The sequence below is a fragment of the Nipponia nippon genome, unplaced genomic scaffold (genome assembly GCF_047370975.1).
Source record: "Nipponia nippon isolate SJK-2023a ecotype South Korea unplaced genomic scaffold, ASM4737097v1 scaffold_10, whole genome shotgun sequence".
Taxonomy (NCBI): domain Eukaryota; kingdom Metazoa; phylum Chordata; class Aves; order Pelecaniformes; family Threskiornithidae; genus Nipponia; species Nipponia nippon.
Window position 1 is genome coordinate 2,042,584 of NW_028262291.1, and position 11,382 is coordinate 2,053,965.

The 11,382-nt window shown below is 69.4% G+C and overlaps 2 protein-coding genes across 2 annotated transcripts; one reads left to right on the forward strand and one right to left on the reverse strand.

Moving 5' to 3' along the window:
- Nucleotides 1-1,281: 1,281 nt before the first annotated feature.
- SLC15A3 (solute carrier family 15 member 3) lies at nucleotides 1,282-4,611 on the forward strand. The gene is made up of 9 exons (XM_009461176.2): nucleotides 1,282-1,872; nucleotides 2,240-2,529; nucleotides 2,605-2,764; nucleotides 2,851-2,946; nucleotides 3,077-3,245; nucleotides 3,324-3,482; nucleotides 3,611-3,769; nucleotides 3,878-4,164; nucleotides 4,582-4,611. Exons 1-8 carry the CDS (start codon nucleotides 1,336-1,338, stop codon nucleotides 4,033-4,035), a joined length of 1,728 nt encoding a protein of 575 aa, XP_009459451.2. The 5' UTR covers nucleotides 1,282-1,335; the 3' UTR covers nucleotides 4,036-4,164; nucleotides 4,582-4,611.
- Nucleotides 4,398-11,325, reverse strand: TMEM132A (transmembrane protein 132A). The gene is made up of 11 exons (XM_087741508.1): nucleotides 11,195-11,325; nucleotides 10,062-10,267; nucleotides 9,721-9,969; nucleotides 9,238-9,629; nucleotides 9,000-9,149; nucleotides 8,394-8,586; nucleotides 8,180-8,323; nucleotides 7,886-8,088; nucleotides 7,246-7,522; nucleotides 6,657-6,848; nucleotides 4,398-6,570 (listed from the first exon to the last, which is right to left on the reverse strand). The coding sequence occupies exons 1-11, from the start codon at nucleotides 11,265-11,267 to the stop codon at nucleotides 5,449-5,451; spliced, it is 3,201 nt and encodes a 1,066-aa protein (XP_087597634.1). The 5' UTR covers nucleotides 11,268-11,325; the 3' UTR covers nucleotides 4,398-5,448.
- Between the last annotated feature and the right edge of the window lie 57 nt (nucleotides 11,326-11,382).

An 11,382-nucleotide genomic window follows, 5' to 3' on the forward strand; every position in this document is an offset into this window, starting at 1 on the left:
CCCACGCTCTGGGACCTCCGTGGGGTGATGGAGCAGAGTGTGGGGGTCTCCCTCTTTCTCCCCCATTTTCCAGGGCTGAGGTGGGCAGGAGGATGCTTGCGAGGCCGCAGGCTGGTGTGACATGGCCGGCGCCTTTCGGTGCTGCCTTCTGGAGGGTCCTTCACACCCTGCTCCACCCCATGGCACGAGAGACCTTCATGGTGACCCGAAAGATGTGTCACCCAGCTCCCCTGCCCGACGAGCCCTGGCAGGAGGGAGGTTGGCGGCAGGTAGGTGGATGATACAAACAAGCTGGGCTGTACTGGGTCCCTCCCCAGTCAAAAACACGGATTCAAGGCTCCTTGCCCAGCTGCTGGCCATCACAGAGCTCATGAAACCCCTGTCCTGGAGAGCTCGTCCCTCTGCTAGGTGGCCGGGGGCCGTGGGGACACCGGGAGCAATGGCTGCAGGCTGGGGAGCGCTGCCTTTGGGCTCTCCCCGTGCCCTGGGGAGCCCAGAGGGGCTTGTTCAGGCAGGAGGGGGTTCAAGGGCACAGAGGATCTGGAGGATGCTGCAAGGGGCTGGAAACTCCTGTGGTCAGGGTGGGAGTTTGGGGGTGTGGAGGGCTGGGAGGCTGCGTGCCCGTTGGCTCTCGCCCCTGAGCTTCCTGCCTTTCTCAGCTACTAATTTTTTATTTTTTTATTTTTTTTAAACTCACGGAAACGTAAAAGCTTTGCGCTGTTTGTCTCGCTGCTGAGTCCGGTGGAAAATATCAGAGTGCAAGAGGCAAACAGGCACACGCAGCCCCCCCCGAGCCCCATTTCCTTAGGAAATCAGGCTGAAAAATAAACCCCTGGGTCCGGGATTTTGGGTGCGTGTGTGTGCACGCTGGGGGGGAGCCGGTGCGGTAGCCCTGAGCTCGGCTTTGCGCTGGCTCTGGGAGGCTCCGGTGGGTGCTGGTGGGTGCACGACGTCCCCCGGCACACGTGGGGCTCAGAGACCCCCATAGTGGGGGGGACCCCAGCTTCAGTGAGGGGCTTTGGTGCCCGGGACCCAACAGAGCTGTGGTGGTGGTGGGGCACGAGGAAAGCCCCCAGGAAGGAGAAGCCGCACTGGCTGACGGGGATTTTCGTTTCTAAACCGTCATCATATGATGTGTCTGTTCAGCAGGAATGGGGAACTGGGAGCTGGGGAGGGACAGGAGCGGAGGACGCCCACCCGGCGAGGGGGGCAGCCCGGAGAGGGGCCAAGGGGGACAGAGAAGGGGCCGGGGCAGGACGGGGACCCCTGGCTGCGCTGCCAGCTCGGGGTGGTGAAGGGCAGCAGAGCCGACACCGCGGTGCTGCGGGGCAGGGCATGGCCAGGACGGGGGACGGCGGGGAGCGGAGCTCCTTGCTGGGGGGGACACCCCTCAAGGGGCGCGGGGCGGCGTGCGCGGCCGTGCTGGCGGTGGAAGGTCTGGAGCGGGCGGCTTTTTTCGGCATCACGGCCAACCTGGTGCTCTACCTCACCAGCGGCAGCTTCAGCTGGGGGGGCACCCAGGCATCCCGCGCCTGCCTGTTCTTCCTGGGGGCTTCCTACCTGCTCTCGCCCATCGGCGGCTGGCTGGCCGACGTCTACCTGGGCCGCTACGGCACCGTGGTCCTCAGCTTCTTGCTGTACCTGCTGGCGGCGTGCCTGCTGCCCATCACCACATCGCCGGACGGACGCCTTTCGGTGTGCGGGCAGCTGCCTGCCGCCACCATCCGAAACTGCTCTTGGCACCACGGTGGGACGTGCCAGGGGCAGCCCCCCGAGCAGTACTGTGCCCCCACCATCTACACTGGCCTCCTGCTCTTGGCGCTGGGCGTCAGCTCCGTCAGAGCCAACCTCACCTCCTTCGGCGCCGACCAGGTGAGCGAGGCGGCCGGTGGCATCCTTCTCCCTCTGCCCCTTCCCAACCGGCTCCTCCCGGCCGGGTGCCAAGGACCTGTGGGTCTCCCTTCCCCTTCTGCCAAGCCAAAGGGGGTAGGGTCTCCCATGGGGTGGAGGAGATGTGGTTGCACCCCATAGATCACCTCCAAATCCTCCGAGACCCCTGGGACATCTTTGCTGGGGGAAGGAGGGAGGGAAGCCGGGAGGTGAGGGGTGGGATGGGGCATGGGGGGACGCGGGAGGGTGGGGGCACAGGGGATGAAGCAGAAGCCCTGCGTTCAGGGCTGAGGTTCAGTGCTGCCGGGGCTGAGAGCTGGCCCCGGGGCCCGTCCCTCTGCGCTGGCAGGTGAGGGACCGGGGTGGTGACGCCACGCGGCGCTTCTTCAACTGGTTCTACTGGAGCATCAACATTGGGGCCGTCTTCTCCCTCCTGGTGGTGGCCTTCATCCAGCAGAATATCAGCTTTCTGGCTGGTTACCTCATCCCTGTCGCCTGTCTGGCCTTGGCACTCGTCATCTTCCTCCTGGCCACCCCTACCTTCATCACCAAGCCCCCCACGGGCAGCCAGGTCTCTGCCATGATCAAGCTGGCCCTGCAGAGCTGCGGCTGCTCCTGGCTGGCGGGCACCGGGGCCAGGTGAGAAGGATGGGGTGTCTGCGGGGGGCTGAACCCTCCCAGCCCTTGCTTTTCCCATGCTGTCCCTCTCCCCAGGCTGAGCGCTCACCGGTGGGAGTCCGGGGACCCTCTCCCCAAGAGCAGAGCCCAGCCTGGAGCCCCTTCGCCCGAGGAGGACCTTGCCAACTTCCAGGTGCTGGCCCGGATCCTGCCCATGATGTTGACCTTCATCCCTTACTGGATGGTCTACTTCCAGGTGAGGTGCGGGGTGGGCTCTGCATCAGGCAGGGACCATCGGTGGTGGCAGGTCTATCCGGGAGCTACCATCCCGCTGCCTTTCAGATGCAGTCGACATATTACCTTCAAGGTCTGCACCTCCACATCCCCAGCATTTTCCAGCACAGCCAGGACCGCGCCAGCACCCTCCAGGGCTACACGGTGAGGGATGGGGCCGGCACCTCCGTGGACCTGATGGGTGAAGGCTGCGGTGGGAGCCGAGGCATCCCATGAGATGCTGAGCACCTCGCTGCGGGCGAGGGCTGGGGCTTGACCTGCCTCTGCCCCGCAGTTCCCGGATGCCTGGCTGCTCCTGGCCAACGTGGTGGTCTTGCTGGCCTTGGTGCCCCTGAAGGACCACGTCATCGACCCCTTCCTAGCCAGACGGAGGCTACTGCCCTCGGCACTCAAGCGGATGGCCCTGGGCATGTTCTTCAGCCTCGCCTCCATCCTCACAGCAGGTAGGACCCGGGCTGGGGTGGGATGCTGCCGCGGGCAGGGACTCGGTGGGTACTCAGCCCCCTGCCCGCATCCCGCAGGCATCCTGGAGAGGGAGCGGCTGCAGTACGTGCGCCGCAACCAGACGGTGTCACAGCTCATCGGCAAGGACCGCTACCTGGCTGCCACGCTGCCCATCTGGTGGCAGGTCCCCCAGTACCTGCTCATCGGCATCAGCGAGCTCTTTGCCAGCATCCCCGGTGAGCGGTGCCCACCTCTCCCTGGCCCCGGGGCATCCACCGCAGCCCCTCCGCCGCGGCGGGTGGGTTTGTCGGAGGATCTCCGAAGGGTTCAAGACATTCCCCATGTTCTCTCTGCTTTCCCGCAGGCCTGGAGTTCGCCTACACTGAGGCCCCCAAATCCATGAAAGGAGCCATCATGGGTCTTTTCTTCTTCATCTCCGGGGTGGGCTCGCTGCTGGGCTCAGGGCTGCTGACCCTGCTCTCGCTGCCCGCCCGCGGGTGGATGCGCTGCCCAGAGGACTATGGTGAGCGCTGGCATGGGGACACAGGTGTCACCTCCTGCTTGGGGTGCCTTTGTGGCCAGCGGGAATGGGGTGCAGGACATGGACCTCTGACCACCCTCCTGCTGGCAGGGAGCATCAACAGTTGCCGCATGGATAACTACTTCTTCCTGCTGGCGGGGATCCAGTCGGTCACCTGCCTGCTCTTCACCTGGATCTCCAGGCGCTACCAGAGCCGGCCGCCGTGGCCAGGTGCCCCCCACCTCTGCACGGAGACGGAGGAGAACTGACATGGTGCCACGGGGGCGGGTGACAGGGCATCACCCCTCTTCCCTGGGGACAGGGATGCTGGTCCCAGTGCCGGCAAGGCAGGACCCCAGGCAGCCAGGAGCGGTCACCCCATCTCTGTGGCCCCACAGGTTTTTGGGGAGCTGCGGGGATGGCTCGAGCTCTGGTGTGGGGCAGAGGGAGGGGGAAGGTTGGGTGGGTGCCAGCCCAGCCGGGAGCAGGGTGACAGAGGGAGGGGTGTCTCCTGCTGTCACTCAGGGTGATTTAGGGGTGTCGGGATCACTGGGACAGATTGGGGGGCTGGGGAGGAGTGGAGGGGTGGAAATCCCCATGGCATCCCTGAATAAAGGGACCTGCTGGCCCATTGCCTGTGGCTGCAATTGCAGGAGGGACACTTTGGGGGGACAAAGCCATTGTGGGGGGGACACGCAGGACCAGGCAGAGCCAGGCTGCTCCCTGGTCCTGGGTGCTGCATGGGCCGAGGAGGAGGAAGGCGGCAGCCCCTTCCCCATGGCAGGACAGGGCGTGAGGGATCTCCTTCCTCCAAGGTCACCCAGCTGGGCCAGGGCCAGGACCGGACCCCGAGCCCTTCCCGTGACCAGCTCCCACGTTCGTCCCCACGTGGAACCAACGTCAAGGGCATGTGCCCGTCCCCAGAAGCCCGGCGGGCTCGGCTGTGCCTGGCAGAGCCGGTCCCTGCTGGCAACACCGCCGTGATGCCTCCATCCTCCATCCCTCCGCCATCCCTGCCGCCCCTGCCCAACGGCGGCACGATGCGACCTGCCGGTACCCGGCGGTGGGAGCAGACACCACGGCGCGGGGGCTGCCCAGCTTTTTTAAATATTTTATTTTTGTAACAACATCAGAATTAAAAATCGTCCATAAATAACAGCCCCTCGCGGCAGCCCCCTTCCCGGGGCGGTACAGGTAGAAAATGCCAGTTGTACAAAACGGATGCGTGGCCAGGGTGAAGGTGGGGAGGGCGCGTGCCCCCCTCCTCCCCGCGGCACGGGTGGGGTGGGGGGCACGGGACCCTCCCCGGGATCAGACCACAGGACTCATCATCATCATCATCACTATGAACACAATGTCGTAATGAGACCCAAAGCAGTAAGGGCACCCCGGCTTCCTCCCCAGTGCCACTGAGGCGGGGGGGTTGCCATGGACCCCCAGGAGGGGGATGCTCTGAGCGGGGTGGAGACCCCCCCTCTGCGGGCATCTGGGGCTGGTCCCTTGGGTGGCCCCGCTGGGGCAGGGCTCAGGCCACCAGGAGGGACAGGCAGTGGTCCCCGGGAGCAGCACAGCCCGCCACAGGCAGGGGAAGGGGGGACGTGTCCCCCCAAGGTGGCACGGGGAGAAGGTCGGTCCCTTACTGGTTTGCCCGGGGCTGGGGGGCCGGGGGCCGCCCCCCGGGGTCAGGAGCTGCCCCGGATCCTCTCCATGTAGCTCCTGAGCTCCTCGGGGTCCCGCAGCCCCATGTCCTCACACACCCAGCGGATGTCATCCTCGCTGGCCACCAGGATGGACTGGACGTTGGGGGCGGGCTGGGGGGGCTCCTCGGGGACCCGGGGGGGCGCGAAGGTGACAAATTCCACCCGCTTCCTCCGGCCGCCCCCCGGCGTACCCCTCTCCTTGCGGGGCAGGGGAGCCCCAGGTGTTGGGGTGCTGGGGGGACCCCCAGCGTCGGAGCCTGTCGCGGTGCCCGGTGGCACCCCACAGCAGCAGCGCTCGGCCTCGGTGCCCACCTCAGGGGCCGGTGGCTCGGGCTGCTGGCGGTCCAGTTGCCGGCTCAGCTCCTCCTGGTCGGTGCCCAGCCAGACCCAGTTGTGGGGCTGGGGAGCCGAGGGGGCCGCGCCGGCGTCTGGCAGCTCCTTCTGCTGGTACCTCAGGACGAAGAAGATGCAGTTGACGAGGAAGATGAAGATGGCCAGGCAGAAGACGCCCAGCAGGACGTACATGCCGATCTCCAGGTCAGTCACCCGCTCGGGAGCCTTCACCATCTCATCCTCCTCCTCTTCATCCCTGCCGGCGCGGTTGTGGCCGTAGCCTTCCTCCTCCTCCTCCGAGGAAGACCCCAGGCCCTGGAGCTTGGTGGAGGCAGGTCCTACGCCGGCAGGGTCTCTCCGCCGCGGCTCGCTGGCCGCCGTCACCGCCTCCCCTGACATGGCCCCCTCGGCCCGTGGGAAGGGCGAGCTGGGCCGGGGGCGGCCACCGCGGGGCCGGGGGCTACCAGGGGTAGGGGCATGCCGGCCGGACCCCACCTCAAGCCAGGCGGTGCCAGTGGCCAGCGCGGCTGCCCGGTGCCGGCCCCGGCGGCAGGCGTCTGGGGGGTGCAGGCTGAGCTGCAGCAGAGCCCCCCGCCCTGGCCCCTCCGCCACCACCCATGGGCGAGCGGCGGGGACACGGGGCGAGCTCCCTACGGTGGCCACGGTGGGGTCCAGCGAGGTCACGGTCAACGCTGCGTCCTGCCAACCGTACAGCTCCAGCGGGGCCAGCGTGTGGTCGGAGAAGGACAGCCAGACGGACAGCGTCGCCTCCTGCCAAGGATGCCGGGCAAGATGGCACTGGGGGGGACCGGGCACCCCCCCCAAGCACCCAGGATCAGCCCCCCCCCCCCCCTCACCTGCTTGGGGGCACGCAGGGTGCCCGTCCCCTGGGCAGTGGCGGTGACCACGCTGGGGTGGCTCAGCTCTGCCCGCAGCGTCAGGGACAGCTCTGACACCACCTGGGCGTGCAGCTCTGTCACCGTCACCTTCTCCTCCGACACCACCAGCATCTGCTCCCCCAGGATGGAGTCCGAGAGTGGGGAGCGGACCTGCGGGCACGGGGGGCACCAGGGAGACCTTGTGAGCCCCCAGACTTCATGGCCTCCATGCCTCCATCCTCTACCTGCCCTGTCCTTGCCCCCCAGCCCTGCTTTTCCCTCTCTCCAGCCCCTGCATCCCTCAGCTCCCCCTGGGACCCCTTCCAGCCCCCCACTTCCCTCCATCCTTCCCCTGCACCCCCCCATCTCTTCTCTGCCCCCAGGACCCCCTCCAGCCCCCCCATCTCCCTCCCTCTGCCCCCAGGACTCTCTCCAGCCCCCCCATCTCCCTCCCTCTGCCCCCGCACCCCCCCCCCAACTCCCCCCAGGGCCCCCCAGCCACCCTCTGCCCCTAGGACACCCCTCCACCCCCTGCATCTCCCCCCAAAAGACGAGCCCCCAAGCCTACCTCCACGGAGGTGACCCCAGGCTCCCGGCCGACCACCACGGTGCCCCCCTCCAGCGAAGCCACGCGAGGGTCCTGCACCCAGGTCCGGTCGGCCACCAGGTGGGTGACATCCAGGAGCCAGTCGGGGCCGGGCAGGTAAGCAAGGTGACGGCCACCGTCGAGCGGGTGGGCCACGAAGTGTGCCAGGACCCTCACCGCCGTCCGCTGGTACTGGGGCCGGCAGCCCCGTGCCCGCCGCTCAGCCTCCTCCCCGGGCTCTTCCGCCTCCGCCAGGGCGCTGCGGGGTGGCGGGGACACCGGTGTCACCGGCCCTGCGGGGCTCAGTGGGGCTTCTGGGGTGTGTGCCACGGGGGGATGTGTCATGAATGCGTGGGGGCTCAGTGGGGCAGCGGTGCCCACCCCAAGCACTGTGGGGATCAGTGGGGCAGGGACATGTGTCACGAGTGCCGTGGGGCTCAGCAGGGCAGGGGTGCATCTCATGGGTGCCACGGGGCTAGCGGGGCAGGGATGCGCACTGAAACACCAGGGGGCTCAGCGGAGCGGTGGCACATGTCACGAGTGCGGTGGGGCTCAGCACCCGCTCCCAGCTCCCTCCTCGCCCGCCGCCACGGTGGCAGGGACCCCCGGGTGCTGGGCTCACCTCTCAGGGCCGCCGGGCAGGCGCCAGCCCCGCACTTGCTCCAGCGCGGTGTCGCCCAGCTGGACGCGCAGGGGCAGCAGCGGTGCCCAGACGGTGAAGCGCAGCGAGGCGTGCAGGCGCCGGGACCAGAAGTCCACCCGTGCCCCCCGTGCCCCCCGGCTCTCCTTGCCCCCCACGAACACAGCGTCGCAGGCATCCGAGACCTGGGTGAGGGGCACGCAGAGGAGGAGGGGGAGCGGGCAGCCCCTGGGCAGGGTAGGGGGGACACCAGGGGGACACTGGGGCCCCACTCACCTGTAGCACCTGCTTGTCGGCCGACTCGCAGCCTGGCGGCTCGGTGAGCTCGGCCACGCCGCCTCCCGCCTCCACCGCCACGAGCTTCACCGGTATGGCACGGGGGACCCCCGTCAGTGGGGCCGTGTTCAAGATTTCCAGCTCCTGCGGGGCAGAGCGGGGCTCAGCACGTGGCCCCGTGGGGCCAGGGGGAGCCGGGGTGGGGGGCACCCACCTGCACCAGGGGAACGAGGGCACGGACGTCCCGCTCCGACACCTGGATCTCCCACACCAGTTTGTCCTTCTGGGCCTCGGGGTCCTGGCCGGGGTACTCCACCTGCCAGGTGAGGGGCCGCGCCGGCGCCAGCCCCCCCGTCCCGTTCTCCACCGCCAGGTCCAGGTGCAGGAACGCGGCGGAGTCGGCCGCCCTGTGCCACCGCACGGGGGTCGGGGCTGCCCCGTGCCCCCCAGCCCTCCCACTGGGGCATACTGGGATGGAAGTGGTGCAATGCACAGGTCCCCCTGCTCTGACTGGGCCATACTGGGATGGGAGTGGTGCAACACAGAAGACCCCCTGCTCTGACTGGGCCATACTGGGATGGGAGTGGTGCAACGCACAGGTCCCCCTGCTCCAACTGGGCCATACTGGGACAGGGATGATGCAATGTACAGGTCCCCCTGCTCCAACCAGGTCATACTGGAATGGGGGCAGTGTCATGCACAGGTCCCCTTTGCTCTGACTGGGCACTACTGGGCTGTACTGGGCCCCCCTGGGCTGCACTGGGCCCCCATGCAGAAGCCCCCTCCCATACCGGGGGTCCCCAAGGACGAGGGCAGCTACCTCCAGCCGCCACGGGTGTCCCCGCTCCGCCGGCAGGTCACCACGGCCGTTGAGTGCTTGGGACCCCGGGTGCGCTCCAGCTGGGCGGTCCAGGCGGTGGGGGACCCGGGGCGGGCGCCCACCACCTGCAGCCCCTTCTTCGCCTTGATCCTGCCAGCAGGACTCCCGTCACACAGCGTCCCCCTCCCAGCACCCGGCACCCTCCGCAGGGGTCCTCTGCCCACCCGGGGGGTCTCACCGAAGCGTCAGCTGGTCGGCGGTGAAGTTGTGCCGTACGGCGAGGGTGGCGGTGAAACGCTGTCCCGGGCGTAGCGTGGCATCGGGCACCCGCAGCAGCACCTTGTCATCCAGCCGTACCTCCTGCCGCCGCGCCGGCTCGGCCGCCCGCAGCTCCAGTGTGCCCAAGTACCATGGTGCCTCCCCACCGCGGCTCCGCTCCCGGCCCCCGGCGCGGCTGCACTCTCCTGGTCCCACCACACCGTAGTGCAGCTCGGCCGGCTCGGGGGGCTCGGGGTGCTCGGGGGGGTCGGGGGGGTCGGCCGCCCGGCGGCGGCTGCGTGAGGCTGGGGATGCCGGGGAGAACCAGCGCAGGGGGATCTCCAGCTCCACCACACAGACGCCCAGGGGTGCCTGGAGGGGAGAGCAGGCCCTCAGCTCAGGGGGGGCCAAGTGGGGTGACCCCCCGGCGGGGAGGGCTCCAGCCCCGGTGGGTGGCACTGACCTGCAGGCGGCACGTCCCACGGGCCACCCGGCCCCGGTGGTGTGCGTGGAGGGTGACGCAGGGCAGCTCCCCAGGGTGGTCCCGCTCCCCAGGGTGGTCCCGCTGCCCGCGCAGCCAGTCGGGACCCTGCAGGTGGAAGAGGACGCGGGCGAACGGCTCGGCTGGGGACACGGCGCTCTCGAGGGAGACGGCGCGGATGGCCCAGGCTGCCGAACCGTCCCTCCCCGGCGGGTACTCGGTGGGCACCTCCTGCAAAGAGACAGGGATGGTGGCAGGGGGGGCCCAAGGGACGGTGGGGGGCACCCACAGCCGGGTGGCAGGGGTGGCGAGGGCCATTTTACCTGCCGGGTGCTGAAGGGTGGGTAGGTGGCCTGGAAGAGGGGCTGCGCGGCAGAGCCGTGCCGCAGCAGCAGGAAGGTCTCGGTGCGGGCGTGCAGGGAGGCGTTGGCGGGCAGGTCCTGGTCTGCCCGCTGCAGCCGGTAGTACTCGGGCACGCCGAGCGCCTCCAGGTCCGCCGGCAGGTAGACGGGGTCGGGGGGGTCCCTCGCTGCGGGGACAGGGGCTGTGTCACCGGCCTCGGTGGCCGCGGAGGGAAAGGGCTGCCCCGGGGTGGCTGAGCGGGGGTCTCGGTGCCCACCTCCGGCTCTGAGGCTTGGTGCCTCCAGAAGAAAGCCGGCTTCGGCGCTGCTGCGACACCACGCAGCCCCCCTCGGGGACAGGGTCGCCCCTGCATCCCCGGAGGTTGTCCCTTGGGTGATGTGGCCCCCTCAGGGCCCCCTGTGCCCCCCGGGCACCCCACCAGTGCCAGGGCCAGCGCTGGGGGTCCGGCACGGGTGCCAGCACGGTTCCCCCCCAGGCCTGGCTGCTCCCCGCTAACGAAGCGGCGTTCGTCAGGCTGCCCCGCTCTGCCAGCGGCGCGGGGATCCGCTCCCCCGGTTGGTCCCGCAGGGTGGGATCCAGGATCAGGGCATCCGGATCACGGGGATCCCCGTGCTCACGGAACAGATCCCGCCGGGATGCCCGGGCAGGGCTCACCCACGAGCCCGGGGACAGATCCCACCCGATCCACAGCTCCCCGTGGGCACGGGTAGGGGCAGATCCCCGGGGCAGATCACGGGGGATCCGGTGAGCGGGGAGAGGACCGAGGCAGATCCCGGGTTCCACGTGGGCCGGGAAGCGGATCCCCTCGGACTGCAGGAATCCCGGGTGGAGGCGGGAGAGATTCCCCCCCGCCCCGAGATCACAGCGGATCCCTGGGGGATCCCCTCCGGATCGCGGGGGATCCCGCGCGGCGGAGGGGGTCGCGGCGGCTCCCCTCGGGATCGCGGAGGGGGGAGTGGATCCCGGCGATCCCGAATGCGGGATCCCGTCGGGAGCGGCTCCACGGGGGATCCCCCGCGATCGGGTGCGGAGCCGGGCTGGGGGCCGCCGGCGGTGCCGGTGCCGGTGCCGGTGCCGGTGCCGGTGCGCTCACCTGAGGCGCAGAGCAGGGCGGCGGCCAGCAGCGCCAGCCGGGGCCCCGGGGCCGGGGCCGGTGCGGGGGCCATGGCCAGGAGGGCTCCGCGGCGCGTCCGTGCGAGCGGCGCCGCCGCTCCCGTCCCTCCGCCTCCGCGCCCAGACAATGGGGCCGGGGCGGGACCGGCACCGGCGCCGCCTCGTCCC

Excerpts from the sequence above, each read along its gene's own strand:
- TMEM132A (XM_087741508.1), bottom strand. The coding sequence starts at position 11,267 with ATGGCCCCCGCACCGGCCCCGGCCCCGGGGCCCCGGCTGGCGCTGCTG. Across the intron at positions 9,630-9,720 it reads GTGGGACGTGCCGCCTGCAG|GCACCCCTGGGCGTCTGTGT; the intron begins GTCAGTGCCACC and ends TCTCCCCTCCAG. Across the intron at positions 7,523-7,885 it reads CTGCCCGGCGGCCCTGAGAG|CGCCCTGGCGGAGGCGGAAG; the intron begins GTGAGCCCAGCA and ends GCCACCCCGCAG.
- SLC15A3 (XM_009461176.2), top strand. The coding sequence starts at position 1,336 with ATGGCCAGGACGGGGGACGGCGGGGAGCGGAGCTCCTTGCTGGGGGGG. Across the intron at positions 1,873-2,239 it reads CCTCCTTCGGCGCCGACCAG|GTGAGGGACCGGGGTGGTGA; the intron begins GTGAGCGAGGCG and ends CTGCGCTGGCAG. Across the intron at positions 3,483-3,610 it reads GCTCTTTGCCAGCATCCCCG|GCCTGGAGTTCGCCTACACT; the intron begins GTGAGCGGTGCC and ends GCTTTCCCGCAG.